Source organism: Epinephelus fuscoguttatus, linkage group LG3 (genome assembly GCF_011397635.1).
Source record: "Epinephelus fuscoguttatus linkage group LG3, E.fuscoguttatus.final_Chr_v1".
NCBI lineage: Eukaryota > Metazoa > Chordata > Actinopteri > Perciformes > Serranidae > Epinephelus > Epinephelus fuscoguttatus.
In genome coordinates this window covers 31,638,210-31,651,004 of record NC_064754.1, presented here as the reverse complement: position 1 = coordinate 31,651,004, position 12,795 = coordinate 31,638,210, and the positions used below count along the sequence as shown (strand labels likewise).

The window sequence follows — 12,795 nt, the reverse complement described above, 5'->3', positions numbered from 1 at the left end:
TTCAATTTTTAATTTCTTTTCTAAAAAAAAAATCACCCTTTTTTTGTACACAAAACATTTTTTTTTTTCGCCCTGTTTACCTGTTGAGTTTATTTTAGTTCAGATTTCCGTTCTGGAATTATATGCAAAAACTGAATATTTAATTAGATAATGACCGATTTGCATATTTAAATAACATTTAATGCTTTAATGTATGGGATTTTGCAATATATATATATATATATATATATTTAGAGGACATTTTCTAAAAATATTTTTTTTCACTGTCTAAGCACTTAGAAGTGAATATTTTTTCACTTAAATTTTTTTTCCTGCCTTTTAAAAAAAATTCACCCTTTCTCGCCCCCACTTTTTTTGGGACTTTTTTTAAATTTATTTTTACCCTGTTCATCTGTTGTGCCTTAATGTGTGAGATTTTGCTATGTATATATATATATATATATATATATATATAAATGTCTGAGCCAAAAATCTCCACTTATAGTACATATAAATGGAGATTTTTCAATTTTGAAATTTTTTCTCACCCTTTTTTGCACTTTAAAAAAAATTTCACCCTGTTTACCTGTTGTGCATTTTATTCCTAAAAAACATGGAAACATTTTAAAAATTAGGTTTTTAAATGGCTGTTATTTTTGATATATAGAGTAATAAAAAGAGATATCCAAGACCCCCCAATTAAAAACCTTTGACTCTAACATGTCAACAAAATGAAACACGAATTTTGAACCTGGCTTCATTCAATATTCCGATTTTTTTGTTCTGGAAATGTATACAAACCAGTGCTTATTTAATTAGATAATGCCTCATCTGCATTTTTAAATATAACATTTCAGAACTTATAATACAAAAAAAAATTGTCCTAATGCAAGCTATTAACTAGGGAAGTTTCATGGTGATATCTATGTTAATTTTTTTCCACTTTTCACCTGGCGTGTCTCCCCTTAAATGCAGCTTTTAACATCTTAAAATCATCCAGTAGGGTATATTTAGCTTTTGACACCAGTGTTCAATGACCAAAAGGTAATTCTTTAAAACATGCACATTTCTAACAGCTGAGGGTCTCTGGTAGCTGTGTTTATGATAAAAGGCATTAAAATGAAGCCTGTGTGCCACCTGTGTTTATCAGACATACGAACTCAAAGCTGCAGAGCAACTTCTCTCTGCTGCCACCAGATGAGTCTCTCAATGTCGCCTCCTTGTGGACAAAAAGCTCCATATCATGCACAACTGAAGTGAAGCAGAGGAAGCAGAGGGGTGTAATAAAAAAAGTACAAATTTTATTTTTTTTTCATCTTTACAAAGGCCTGTTTACCCAAGTTTTTATAAACAAAATATAACAGCTTCTCATCGACCTGGACTGATGGGAAAAATAACAAAAAAAAAAAAACAAATCACAAAAATATAAAAAATGCTTGTCACCAAAAATAGAAAACCGGACAAGAAAAATAAAACAGAAAAGACTGAAAAGCAGAACACAATAAACAGCTGTTGAGTTCACAGCAAAGTGTTTACAAAAGGAAATATAAATGGCAAAAAAAAAAAAAAAAAAAATCTTCCTCATCATTGATTCAGGCAGTACAGAACAGCAAGTGCTTCATATCAAACATCTCAAACTCCACCAAAAGACAGCAGTGCTGCAACATAATGTACAGAAACATTTGGGGGAAAGTGTTTCGCTGACCAATCACAAACCTCAGCCTAAACTTAGCCTGTGGCTCACCATTCGTCAGCGAAACACCAAACCCTTGAACAAAGTTTCACAAACAAAATATGAGAATTTCCCACCATGTTCGGCATGAGAAACACTAATCTAACCAGATATAAAACTGATGTCAGCGAGTGTCCAGATAGTGTCTACACATCTCACACAAGACATTTCACACTGAACGCATCACTCACATGTTCATGAAAAAGGAAAAACCTGTGAAAAAAAGAGTCAAAAACAAAAGCCCGCTTTAGACAAGAGAAAACAGCAATTAGTAACATGCATTCAATTGGCAACAGAACATATAAGAGATCAAAAGACAGATACAAATCCAAATAAAAGGAATGTTTACAGCATCAAGTCAGCGTATCAAATCGAGTATGACAGGAGGGAGGCTCCGAGCAGGGATTTCCAGTCAAATTCCCGAGAAATATAAGCAACGTAACATGAGGTGGACAGACGTGGTGCGTTTTAGAGAGAAATGGGGGTTTGGGGAGAGATCTGCAATTCGGTTCAGTGCTTGTCATTAGAGTTCTGCACTTCATCAGCACGTGATTAGTTTTCCAACTAAAGCTGCTGATCCTCTTGAGATCTCTTCCTTAGATTTCTTTTCCAAAACGATGCTTTTTGAGTTCAGACAGATGTCTGTATTTAATGGGTTTTTTTAAATTGATGTGTGTAAATATCACAATGAGATAGCACAAAATCTCCTCCCTGCTCCCTAAGCAATTCCAAGATGTGGAAATGATGCGTATCATTTTGAGAGAAAAAAAAATTCAGACACGTAATTAAACGTGATCAAGAGTGAAGTTACACGAAGGGGTTTTGGGGCCTCGGCTCGCTGCTGGTCAGCACAGCACCAGGTTGACAAAGAGCACCTTGCAAGTAGAGACTACATTCTTTTGACACAAGCATGTTAAGTTTCATACATATACTGTAGGTGTAATGTACACACCTATCAACGGTGCATAGATAACTTCACCTCATGTATAAACGACACCGACAGATGGACTGAAGATGGAATTGCATAAATACCGAAAAACTAGTGCATAGTCACTGAAATCAACAAACCAAGACCAGAAGATAGACTGGAAGTCTTTGGAGGAAAACCGGAAGCCTTCACGCAAACGTGTGAATTGCGTCAATATGTTTCAGATTTTCACATCAGCCAAAATTTCCACATTTTCAGATGCAAGTTTGATTCAGTCAAATTGTCTTGAGATTGATTGAAAATTAACAACAGCCACTAAAACGCTGCTCGTGTTCCCACAATGAAGCAAGTTTTGGTTCTTTAAAGTCTTTTTTAAAGTCAAGATTTAAAAGGTATACTATGCAGGATTTTCCTAAAAAACAAAGTATAGACTCGTACAGAGGTGATCCCTCTAAATCATCAGTGATCATGAGAAGTGTGTGGCGGTGTATTTTTGTGTAGAGTCCTTGCATGCTGCCTGTATTTTCTTATTTTTTCTTTGCTCGGGACGTATACGACCCCACAGCACTCAGGTGACGGGCAGCGACCAGGTGCCCAATCGTAAGCAGGCATCCAAGAGATACAGCGCCAAAACCCCACAAATATAGCGAGGTCGCACGCCAAACAAGAGTAGATCTGCGGTTGGCTTTTGCGTCACTTTCGCTGGCGAGCGCATCACAACCAGTAACTGATACTCCTGCATAGTGTACCTTTAAATCAGACCTTCAGATTTCATCTCAAGGCCTCCGGTTCTCTGTGAAAACCTGACAACCTCCAATTTTAAGTTGTTAATCTCAATATAACAAAATGTTCACCTTCGACATTCAGTAACCCTGACGGAAAAGAAAAAACACAAACATGAAAAAACATTAAAACCAAAAGACGATCAATGTAAATTGTTCAACAGCTTATTTTTTTAAGGGCTTATTTAGATATCAAAAGCACATCCTTGTTTTTCAAGTAAATCAGACACAATTTCATTCAACATCTATCCTCAAATTAATTTTGCAATCAAGTTTGAATTTGTCCCTAAATCTCTTAATTTAGAAATGCCTTCTGTTGTAGTTTAAGTCGGGTTCTGTGGCCACTGGCACTGAAATATCACCTCGCCAACCGGGAAACAAAGAAAAACAAACTCATTAAGACTGGGGAAGAAGAACTGCAGCTTTTTTCAGAATCTATAGCTGCTCTCTTATTCTGTTGTTACATTCAACTCTTCACTGCACTGGCTCCACCAATTTGTAGCACAAATAATACTGTCAGCGTGCCAGTGACGACAGTTAGCTGTGATACTGCGACTGTATGTAGCACACATAAACACAAATGAAGGACGGACTGATAGCTTGTTTTTTTTTTTGTTTTGTTTTTTTTACACGAGGAGACCCTCAAGTTTTCAAGTAGCCACAGACCGGCTCTGACATTGAAAAACAGCCTCTAGAAATCAGATGGGGGTGGGGTGGGGTGGGGGTGGGGGGGCCTCCTCTGCACGCTGACCGTCCTATATTTTCAATCTTCAGAGATTTTACAGTACAAGACTGACACAGAGCTTAACCACTGGATTTAGGAGTTTGGATAATGCCAAAGACAGATTTTTTTTAAAAAAGTAGTCAAGCTCCTGGAGGGAATCTTACAGTGAGTAGGTGTTTTTAAGTGTTTGTGTGTGTGCGTGAGTTCATGGGGTGGATCAGTTCATTGAGCAGTCCTCGCCCTCCGTGTCGGTGTCCGTGTCTGAGCAGGCGGTGTCCATGGCGACGTGGGCGGGGCTGACGATGACGGCTCGTCTCTGCTCCTCCTCGGCGCTCGCTCTCCTCTCCTGAGCGCGCTCGATGTGCTGGATGGCCTGAGAACAGAGAGTGAAATGAACAATGAAGGCCACGGCAAATATTAATTTTATAAACAAATATTTTTACTACAAAATTACTTTCGCTGGCTTTTACTTTGAGCTGGTTCAGTAAACAAACTCTTACCTGCACAATGGTGTCCAGGTTCTGTCTGGATGTGGACACAGTGCTGGTGTGGACAGACGGGCTCATGGTCACCACGGTGACGTGATGAGGGTGCTGGGTTAGTGTTGGGGCCGGAACGATGACCGTGGGGTGGTGGGTTGGGGCAGGGGGAGTGGGAGGAGCCAGCACCTGAAGGGAGACAGAATACAAACTAAATATTAATACATCTGAGACTGTGTGTTTTCACTGTTACTGTTGAGCCCTGCATGAGTTTTAGGGGGAATCACCGTGATGCTGCGCTAACAACGATGACTGGCAATTGATTTAGATTGCGGAGATACATAAATTGGCAAACCTGTCATTTTAAGCCGTAACTATAACATCTTTTTTAGTTTAACACAGACCTTCGACCCGTCTGATGTTTCTGATTGTCTTAACGTCTGGAAGTTGAAACACGGACATCTACTATGTTTTCATCATGTGTGTTTCTAACCTGTGGACTGTGTGGTTGTCTGTCAGCGGCGTGGATCTGCTGCAGCCGTAACAGCGTCTGGCTCTGGATGAGCGCCTGCTCCTCCTCCACCTGCTGAGTGATAACCTTCAGACGCTCTGGCTGCAGCTGGCTGTCCAGAGATCGCACCTGCACAAACACACAGCGTACACAGGTTAATTACATAAAGAACAATTTCAGCATCAATATAAGGACAGCTAAAAACATATCCTAGGGCTCTAAATTGTAGCAAAAATATATTGTCAACATCATAGTAATTATTTCTAGAGTAATGACAGCAATGAATGCTAATATGTATAATACACATTAAACTGATATATTTGAAGATAAGCTGATAAATAATATTAATGCATGGCAACAAAAGTAGTTTAGAAAAGGCTGTATTTGTTTCAAATATCCGTCTGAGAGAAATTTTATACAGTATTTGCTTTTCTGTTGTGCAGTATTGTGTTCTATTATATGTCATTAAACAGAAGCACAGCTCAATTCGGACCCTGTGGAAATATCTCAACTTCCTCAGCTGCATCTCCTCTACTGTTTACTTTTCTCTTTAACTACCTGTTCACAGCTTCTGTTTGTATTCGCCACCTGCTCAGTCCCCTTTGTCTCAACCTGCTGTTCAGGTAGATCCAGGATGTGAGCCTATCAGGAACTGGTTAGTGCACTGGTAGATCTGTCAACACCACCAGCCACCACCTTGTTAAGGTGACTGATAATCATGCAAAGGATCCAGACACTGATTACAAGTTGAAACGGCTGGTAAAAAAGAATAACTGGTTTGGGTGTTTTGTGGTTAATGTTCGCTGTGACAAGACAATCTCACAGCCTGGAGATGTGGATAGTTTCTCTTTTCAACTTTGTCTTTGTAAATGAACTTCCTGTCAAGTCTTTTTTTTTTTTTTTTTTAATTTTGAGTTAAATGTATTACTCTGAAGCTTTGCCCATTTTCAACCAGCTCTGTGTCGTTGCAATTTGAGCAGTGCATTTTTAATAAACAATGGTCACCTGTCCTCCATACTGCAAGTGCCTGGAGCTCCCTGCTCATCTGCTGGATGAGGCAAAATGTGCCACATAAACCAATGAGCAGGGAGCTCAGGGCACTGGCAACATGCAGTGAAGCCGAACATCAACACAGAGCAAGTGGAAAATCTGCGATTCTTCCCTTTTTAAACTGAATAAAGAACTGATTAAAGAATGCGAGTCATGTAACAGGAGCTCCTCCCTTTGATCTCACCTGTTCCTCGAGCTGCATGCGCGCCGAGCGTTCCTTGTCCAGTTGTTGTCGCAGCTCTAACATCTCCCTCCTGACCTCCTCGACTTTCTCTTCCTCCAGCGCGTCTGGAGACCCGATCCCCTCATCCTTCTCCTCTGCTCGCCTCCTTTTGGGTGATGAGCCGCTGAACTCCTGGAGTGACATGGAAACCACATGAGCTTATATTAAGTATGACACATTTAAACTTAGTATGTAAATAAAGGTGCTCCAAAACCCAACCAACATAGTGTCAGTGTGCACAGAATCTGAGGGGTTTCCACTCTATTTAAAAAACAACACATGCTGCTTGTGCCGAGTTGAACAAATGGTCGGTTTGGCGAGAAAACAAAACACTGGCAAACCAACAGCATAGTAAACAAATGAAACAGGTAGAACACATATTTTTCAACAAGTCTTGCATGGCTGTGTACAAATTGAGAAAGTACTGTATTGTCTTTGCCAGCACTTGCAAGCTGTCCAAATAGGAAATTAAAGCTTGGCTGAATGATACTTGCACAAGTTACAATAATCACACGGATATTCAAAACAACCTACATCTAGGGCTGTACAGAATATATTTTTTTTACATTCAAGTCTTCTATTAAGGTTTTCCAATAAAGCTTTCAGAATAGAAGTTAAAAATAAAAACACAGAGTGAATTCTGGAAATTATTACATCTCTTTTTTCAATATAGTTTGACCACTAGACTTTACAACGCTCTGGACATATTGGAAATGTTTGGTTCCCATGAGTCAGAAACAATTCTTAAAGCCACCAATGACGTTGGTGTAACCTAATCTTTATCTGTGACTGTGCAGAAGTACCAGGTTGAAACTGAATAAACACACATGCCAAAAAAAGCTCCCCAGCATTGAAATGTTGATTTAGAATTTGACAGTATGTATGGAATGGCCCTACCTATGTTTTATCCATGTGCTCCAGGTAGCCCTTAAGAGCTCAATTTCAACAGGAAGCCTGGCTGCAGCATCTCACACACTACCTGATGCCATTTGATCATCGGCTGACAGAGATGCAACATCACCTCTCCCACCCGCAGCACATCTAAACCGTACTCTACATAACATGCCACACACTGGCATGACCTATTAAAGCACAGCCTATAGAGGACAGTTTTTTTGTCCTGAAGAAAGTCTGTAGCTCTGTGCATCTCTAAGGGCCCTGTCACACCAAGCTGATGATCTACCTATAGTCAGTGTTGGGCTGTCAGTGTGCTTCTGTCACACTCGTGAGTGTCTTGTGTCCCACACTGTTGCCCCTCGTCTGTCCCTGTCGACTTTTTACTTTTGGCCGATTCAGAATGTTTAATTAGCTAGTTGAAGCTTGTCTGTAAATGAAATCACTCTGATTGGTAGTTCAGTTTAGTGCACGAGAAGAGAAACGGAAGTGAGGAAAGTAAACAGCTAAAGTCAAGAAGGAGTGAGATCAAAACAAACTTGTTACATAAAGCAAGGTTATTTTTCTTTAGCCATATAGGTCTTTAGCGGAAATGTTTCGTGATGGTTTGTGTTATTGTTCACTGGTGCACAGTAAATATGCTCTGTTCTTTCAACATTGTGCTGTTAATGTGCTAACTGGCTAACTAGTGTAAAGACAGTCTTCCAGCTTCCCTTATTAAATGATGAATACAGACTACTGCCGCCTGCTGCTATGGAGAGTTAACTCCTTTCATGCAGGTGCAGAACGTACATGCTGGTTGGCCAACGGCTGAAGTCTTTGTGGTGCGTTCATGTGCATCTTTTTGGCAGAGACACAGGCGATGTGAGCTGATGCTACAGTCTGCTTTCGTTGCCACTAGTTCTCTCAAGTTGTATGGTATGTTTGGGCCATAAAAATTGATACAATTATGATGAAAAACAATGGCACAGGATGTTACCTGGATAAAGCGTTTGAGCTGGTTGTTCTGTGCCAAGAGCTGCGTCTTCTCCTGCTCCAAGGCAAAGATATAGTCTGCTGTCTGCTGCAAGATGGCCGCCTGGTAGGGACGAACCAAAAAGGTAAATACTAGAACAGTGCACGGACAGAAACTTCCAAAACTGTTGCGAACTGAGATGTAAAAAGTTTTATTCTCTACTGCATAACTCATCAATTGGTGCCAGCTGCTTAAGCTTCACCACACAGTGTACATCTACTCTGTCAGAAAGTGTCTGTGTTTGCATGTTTTTTGCACCTTGCTGAGCTTCTCTCCATCTGTGTGGGGCAGGAGTGTTTTGAGGGACTGGAAGCCGGCGTTGATGCTCTGCATGCGCCGGCGCTCGTTGCTGTTGGCAATCTCACGGCGGATTCGTCTCTCCTGGTCCTGGGCTGTCTCCGGACTGAGGGGGATGTTGGCTAGGCTGAGAGAGCGGGGTCAAAGGAGAGAGACGGTCATTATTCAGTCCATAAAGGCTCTGTGTGCAATGATAAGGCCGAAGCTCCTCTAGGACACACATCTGATCCATCTTCTCTTTGAAGTTGTAGATATAACTATAGAAATTTCTACTTGACAAGTAGTGTTATGCTGTTAAGATCACGGGCAATGCAGCTTAAAGAAAAATAATGTTGTGATAAAAATAATTAATTTGCACAGTAAGCTAACAACACACACACCTCTGACATAAATCTGCGCTTCCTGGTCAAATAAATAAACCACAGCAGTACAATTAGCATTGAGCTGATCTCTGACTCTGATGCCTTGAACCTTTAACCTGGAGCCTTAACCAGGCTTTAGTCTCGACCTCACTACATTCCTCAATTTAGCTGCCTGAGGATCTTTGAGTTTAGCTGAACTCAGTGCCCCCTCATAGGGTTGAATGTTGGTGGTAAAACGCTCTCTGTCATATTTACTCAGGGGGAAAAAATTTGTGAACCATTAAGCCTGGAGATGACCATGGTGCCAAGAAAACAAAAAACCTGAAGAGCTAGATTTGGGATATTTACAAAAATGAAAGAGGTCAGACAGAGGACACAGCTGCACATGGCTAGAAATAGTTATTTTCTACAAAATGTGGGTGTGCAGCCATACTTGTTCAGAGCTAAAATTAGTGATTTGATTTCAAACGGTGTTTACAAGCCAGCACCCCCATCTTAACTAAAAAGCAGCAGAAACATTTCTTAAAGAGCATAAAACACCTTCATTATCTCATGATGCACACTCCCTTTAAATAAACTCTGAGTCCCTAAACAACTTAATTTTGTGACTCAGTTTTATCTTATTTTGAAATATTTGGGAGACATTCTCTCAAATATATTGTAATCTACTTGTTAAACCCCTTATAATGAGGAGCAGAAGTAACATTAGGGCTTAATTTTGTCCATTGGGATTCAAGTGTCCATAACTCAAAAGTTATTTGGTGCAGATGTGCTTACTTGACATGAGATGTACAAGGGGTCTTGGGGGATTTTTGTTCACTGGTCCTGTACATGTACAAACCATGTGTGTGAGGTGTGGTGAAACGGTTAACTGCAGAATAAAGAAGTCACTGTAAAACCAACTTCAGTCCATCATCATCAAGTAAGAAAATGATATGCTTGTTACATCTATTTTTTCTTTCTTTTTCATTATTTGGCCTGAGTGTCCAAGGCTTCCACCCTGAAAATTTTATGAATAATCCTGGATCTAAACTGCCTGTATTTATATATATTTAAAAAAAGAATAGGTATAATAATATTTAATAAAAGCCCCAGGTCTGATAATGTGCCCTTTAATCAAACATTCAAGCCCTCAAAAATGTTATAATATTGTTGAACAAAAACGCAAGCAGCATGTTGGTGAAAATTCTCCGTCATCCGGTTCATGATAATCTTAAGCGCTGTATCGTAGGCAATTGATGAGAGGCGAAACATCTTCCAAGAAACTCAGGCAAGTCCAGCTGCCTACAACAAAGCACTTAAGATTACCATGACCTGGATGACCTGAAATCATCACCAACATGTTGCCTAACAATATGGGAGAAATGCCCTTCAACTGGTATGGGAATTTGAAAGATCAGAATTGAGGAAGCTGGTGAAACATGTTCAAAAAATTTAAGCAAGTCCAATTACCTACAAAATAGCACTTAATATTCAAGAAGCACCTTATGTATAACTGCATGCAAGACAGAGAGTGCACGTAATTACTTTAATGTTGCAGCTGGTAAGGGTGGAGCCCATTTTTTAAATGCTTTATACACTGCTGGGTAGTTTAATCATTGATTAGACGTCATCATATGGTAGTTGACTATATTTTGTGTTAATAATCATAGTTTGCAAAGTAACTTATGTATAAAAATAAATGTTGTGGTGTAAAAAAACAATATTTCCCTCCAAGATGTAGAGGAGTTGAAGGAAAAGTAGAATTAAAATGAAAATACTGTGGTACTGTTTCTACTCAGTACTAAACTACTCCTAACTGCTATTAGTTTCAACATCACAAGTCATAATTAAGATGGAAAATACAATAAAAAGGTTTTATGGGTAAATAAGATACCAGATTGCATTAAAAAGCATCAAAATAGAGCTTTTTCATGAAATAAAACCCCCAGATGACACTACACTCAGACCCCACATACAGGGGTCCAGGCTGATGTCCTCAAATCCCAGAAACGCCCCTGATAATCAAGTATAAATATTTACAACTACATACAGTATGTTGACACAAATCTTTCTGATCTTTGACCAGAAAACAGCTCAGAAAAACAGCCACATCTATCGCAGCCAGCTGAAACGTGTCGGGGTTTTTAAAGTTTAGAGATGAGATCAGCTGTTGTCAGCTGTCGTTGCCAGGAGCTGCGGACTCCAACATGGCCGCCGGAGGGCGCGTCATGCAGTCTGGACCGTAGCAGCAGTGAAATGTGACTCCGCCAGCAACAGCAGGCCCCCGGCGTCACGGAGAACAATGCTTTCAACAGTTAGCACCAAGCTAACTCGTACTCAATGGTCTGCTGCTTAAGTATACAGATGTTTGGCACTTATAACACTATTAAAACGACATATTTTGGTGTAACAACCTAGTACACACAAGTAACAACGAGTCACACACACACAACACGGTCTGAAAACCAGTGCGTTGTGATAGCTAACTAGTTAGCCAAGCTAAGCTAATTTTAGCACGCGACACAACCATGGGCGACACAACTACGCACGTAGCGCAGCCGAACCACGTTTCACGTGTCCGCATTTAAGACACCTACAATTTCATTATTTAAACACACGTAATTCGGTGTAAATAGTAAGGGGCGTAAGAAGGTATGTCGTTACAAACATGTGATTTGGTGTACAGCAGTGAGGCGGCGGGGAACACGTTAACTACCACGTGGTTGGTGTTCAACTGGAAGCAAATGTATCGATTTCATGTCGCTGATTTACATATTTCTGAGCTGAATGACTGCAAACATACCCTTTATGTTGTTACATGTGATTAGGCCAACTAATGTAACAACATGTGTTAAATATATCCTCTATATTCACACCGCCACTGGCAGCAGCTGGCCAACAAGCTGCTAATTTTTACAACCATGCTGCTGCTGCCAAGATATCGCAGCGAAGCTAACACCTAGCATGCTAACCCGAGTCAGACTGCATCACACACACATACACACCACAGCGACACGAGGGATGATTTGTGCAGGCAGTTTTCGCTATCAACTAAAGAAAATAGCTCGATACACACCTGCAGAGACCCCCAATAACATCCTTCTCCGTCTTCTTGAAATGCTGTAAGGACGGTATCTTCTCTGTCGGCATCATGAAATATTCCATGCTTTCAAAGCCACCTTCTGTAGTCCGTGTTTTCTGTGTTTTTTTTTTCTTCCTCCACTGCTGTCCTTGTTAAAATGTAATGATGAACGTTGTTAGCTCAGAGCTCTCGCCGTAACGTTACTCCTCAATGGCGCATATCTAAAATACCGCTTCAAAATCAGGCAATCTCAAGAATAGACTTAGAAAAATAAAAGTAAGTTGGAGCTGTGTTGCTTCCCACAGCTGATGGGGTTCCCTCCAATGTGTGTGTGTGGCTTCTTGCCTCCGCCTACTACGTGTCTGTGTGTGTGTGTCTACTGCCTCCGCCTACTAGTGTGTGTGTGTGCAGCTGACTGTGTGAGGCGGGAAACAGCTGGTTGGAATCAGAGCCCGTTTTCCGGAAAGCAGAACAAACAGCAGCCAGAGTCACTGTGTAACTGCACTGCAGTAAAGCAAAGCCTCATACTGAAAGTGTAAGCGAGCTCCTCGTGTCTTCACCTTTGCTTTTTAAACGGTAATTTCTTAAAATTGTAAATCATTAATAATTAATTTTACCTTTGATATCTTTTTTTCCCTCTTTATTCTTTTATTGTAAATCTGAGTCTTTATTATGTTTTAATGCTCTGTAAAGCACTTTGAATTTCCCTGGTGCATGAAATGTGCTATGCAAATAAAGCTGTCTGCCTGAGCAGT

The 12,795-nt window shown here is 40.3% G+C and overlaps 1 protein-coding gene across 1 annotated transcript; it reads right to left on the bottom strand.

Moving 5' to 3' along the window:
- Nucleotides 1-1,258: 1,258 nt before the first annotated feature.
- On the bottom strand, nucleotides 1,259-12,381 carry LOC125886095 (transcription factor AP-4-like). Its single transcript, XM_049572039.1, has 7 exons — nucleotides 12,035-12,381; nucleotides 8,576-8,741; nucleotides 8,282-8,380; nucleotides 6,370-6,540; nucleotides 5,118-5,264; nucleotides 4,646-4,813; nucleotides 1,259-4,518 (listed from the first exon to the last, which is right to left on the bottom strand). The coding sequence occupies exons 1-7, from the start codon at nucleotides 12,121-12,123 to the stop codon at nucleotides 4,363-4,365; spliced, it is 996 nt and encodes a 331-aa protein (XP_049427996.1). The 5' UTR covers nucleotides 12,124-12,381; the 3' UTR covers nucleotides 1,259-4,362.
- Between the last annotated feature and the right edge of the window lie 414 nt (nucleotides 12,382-12,795).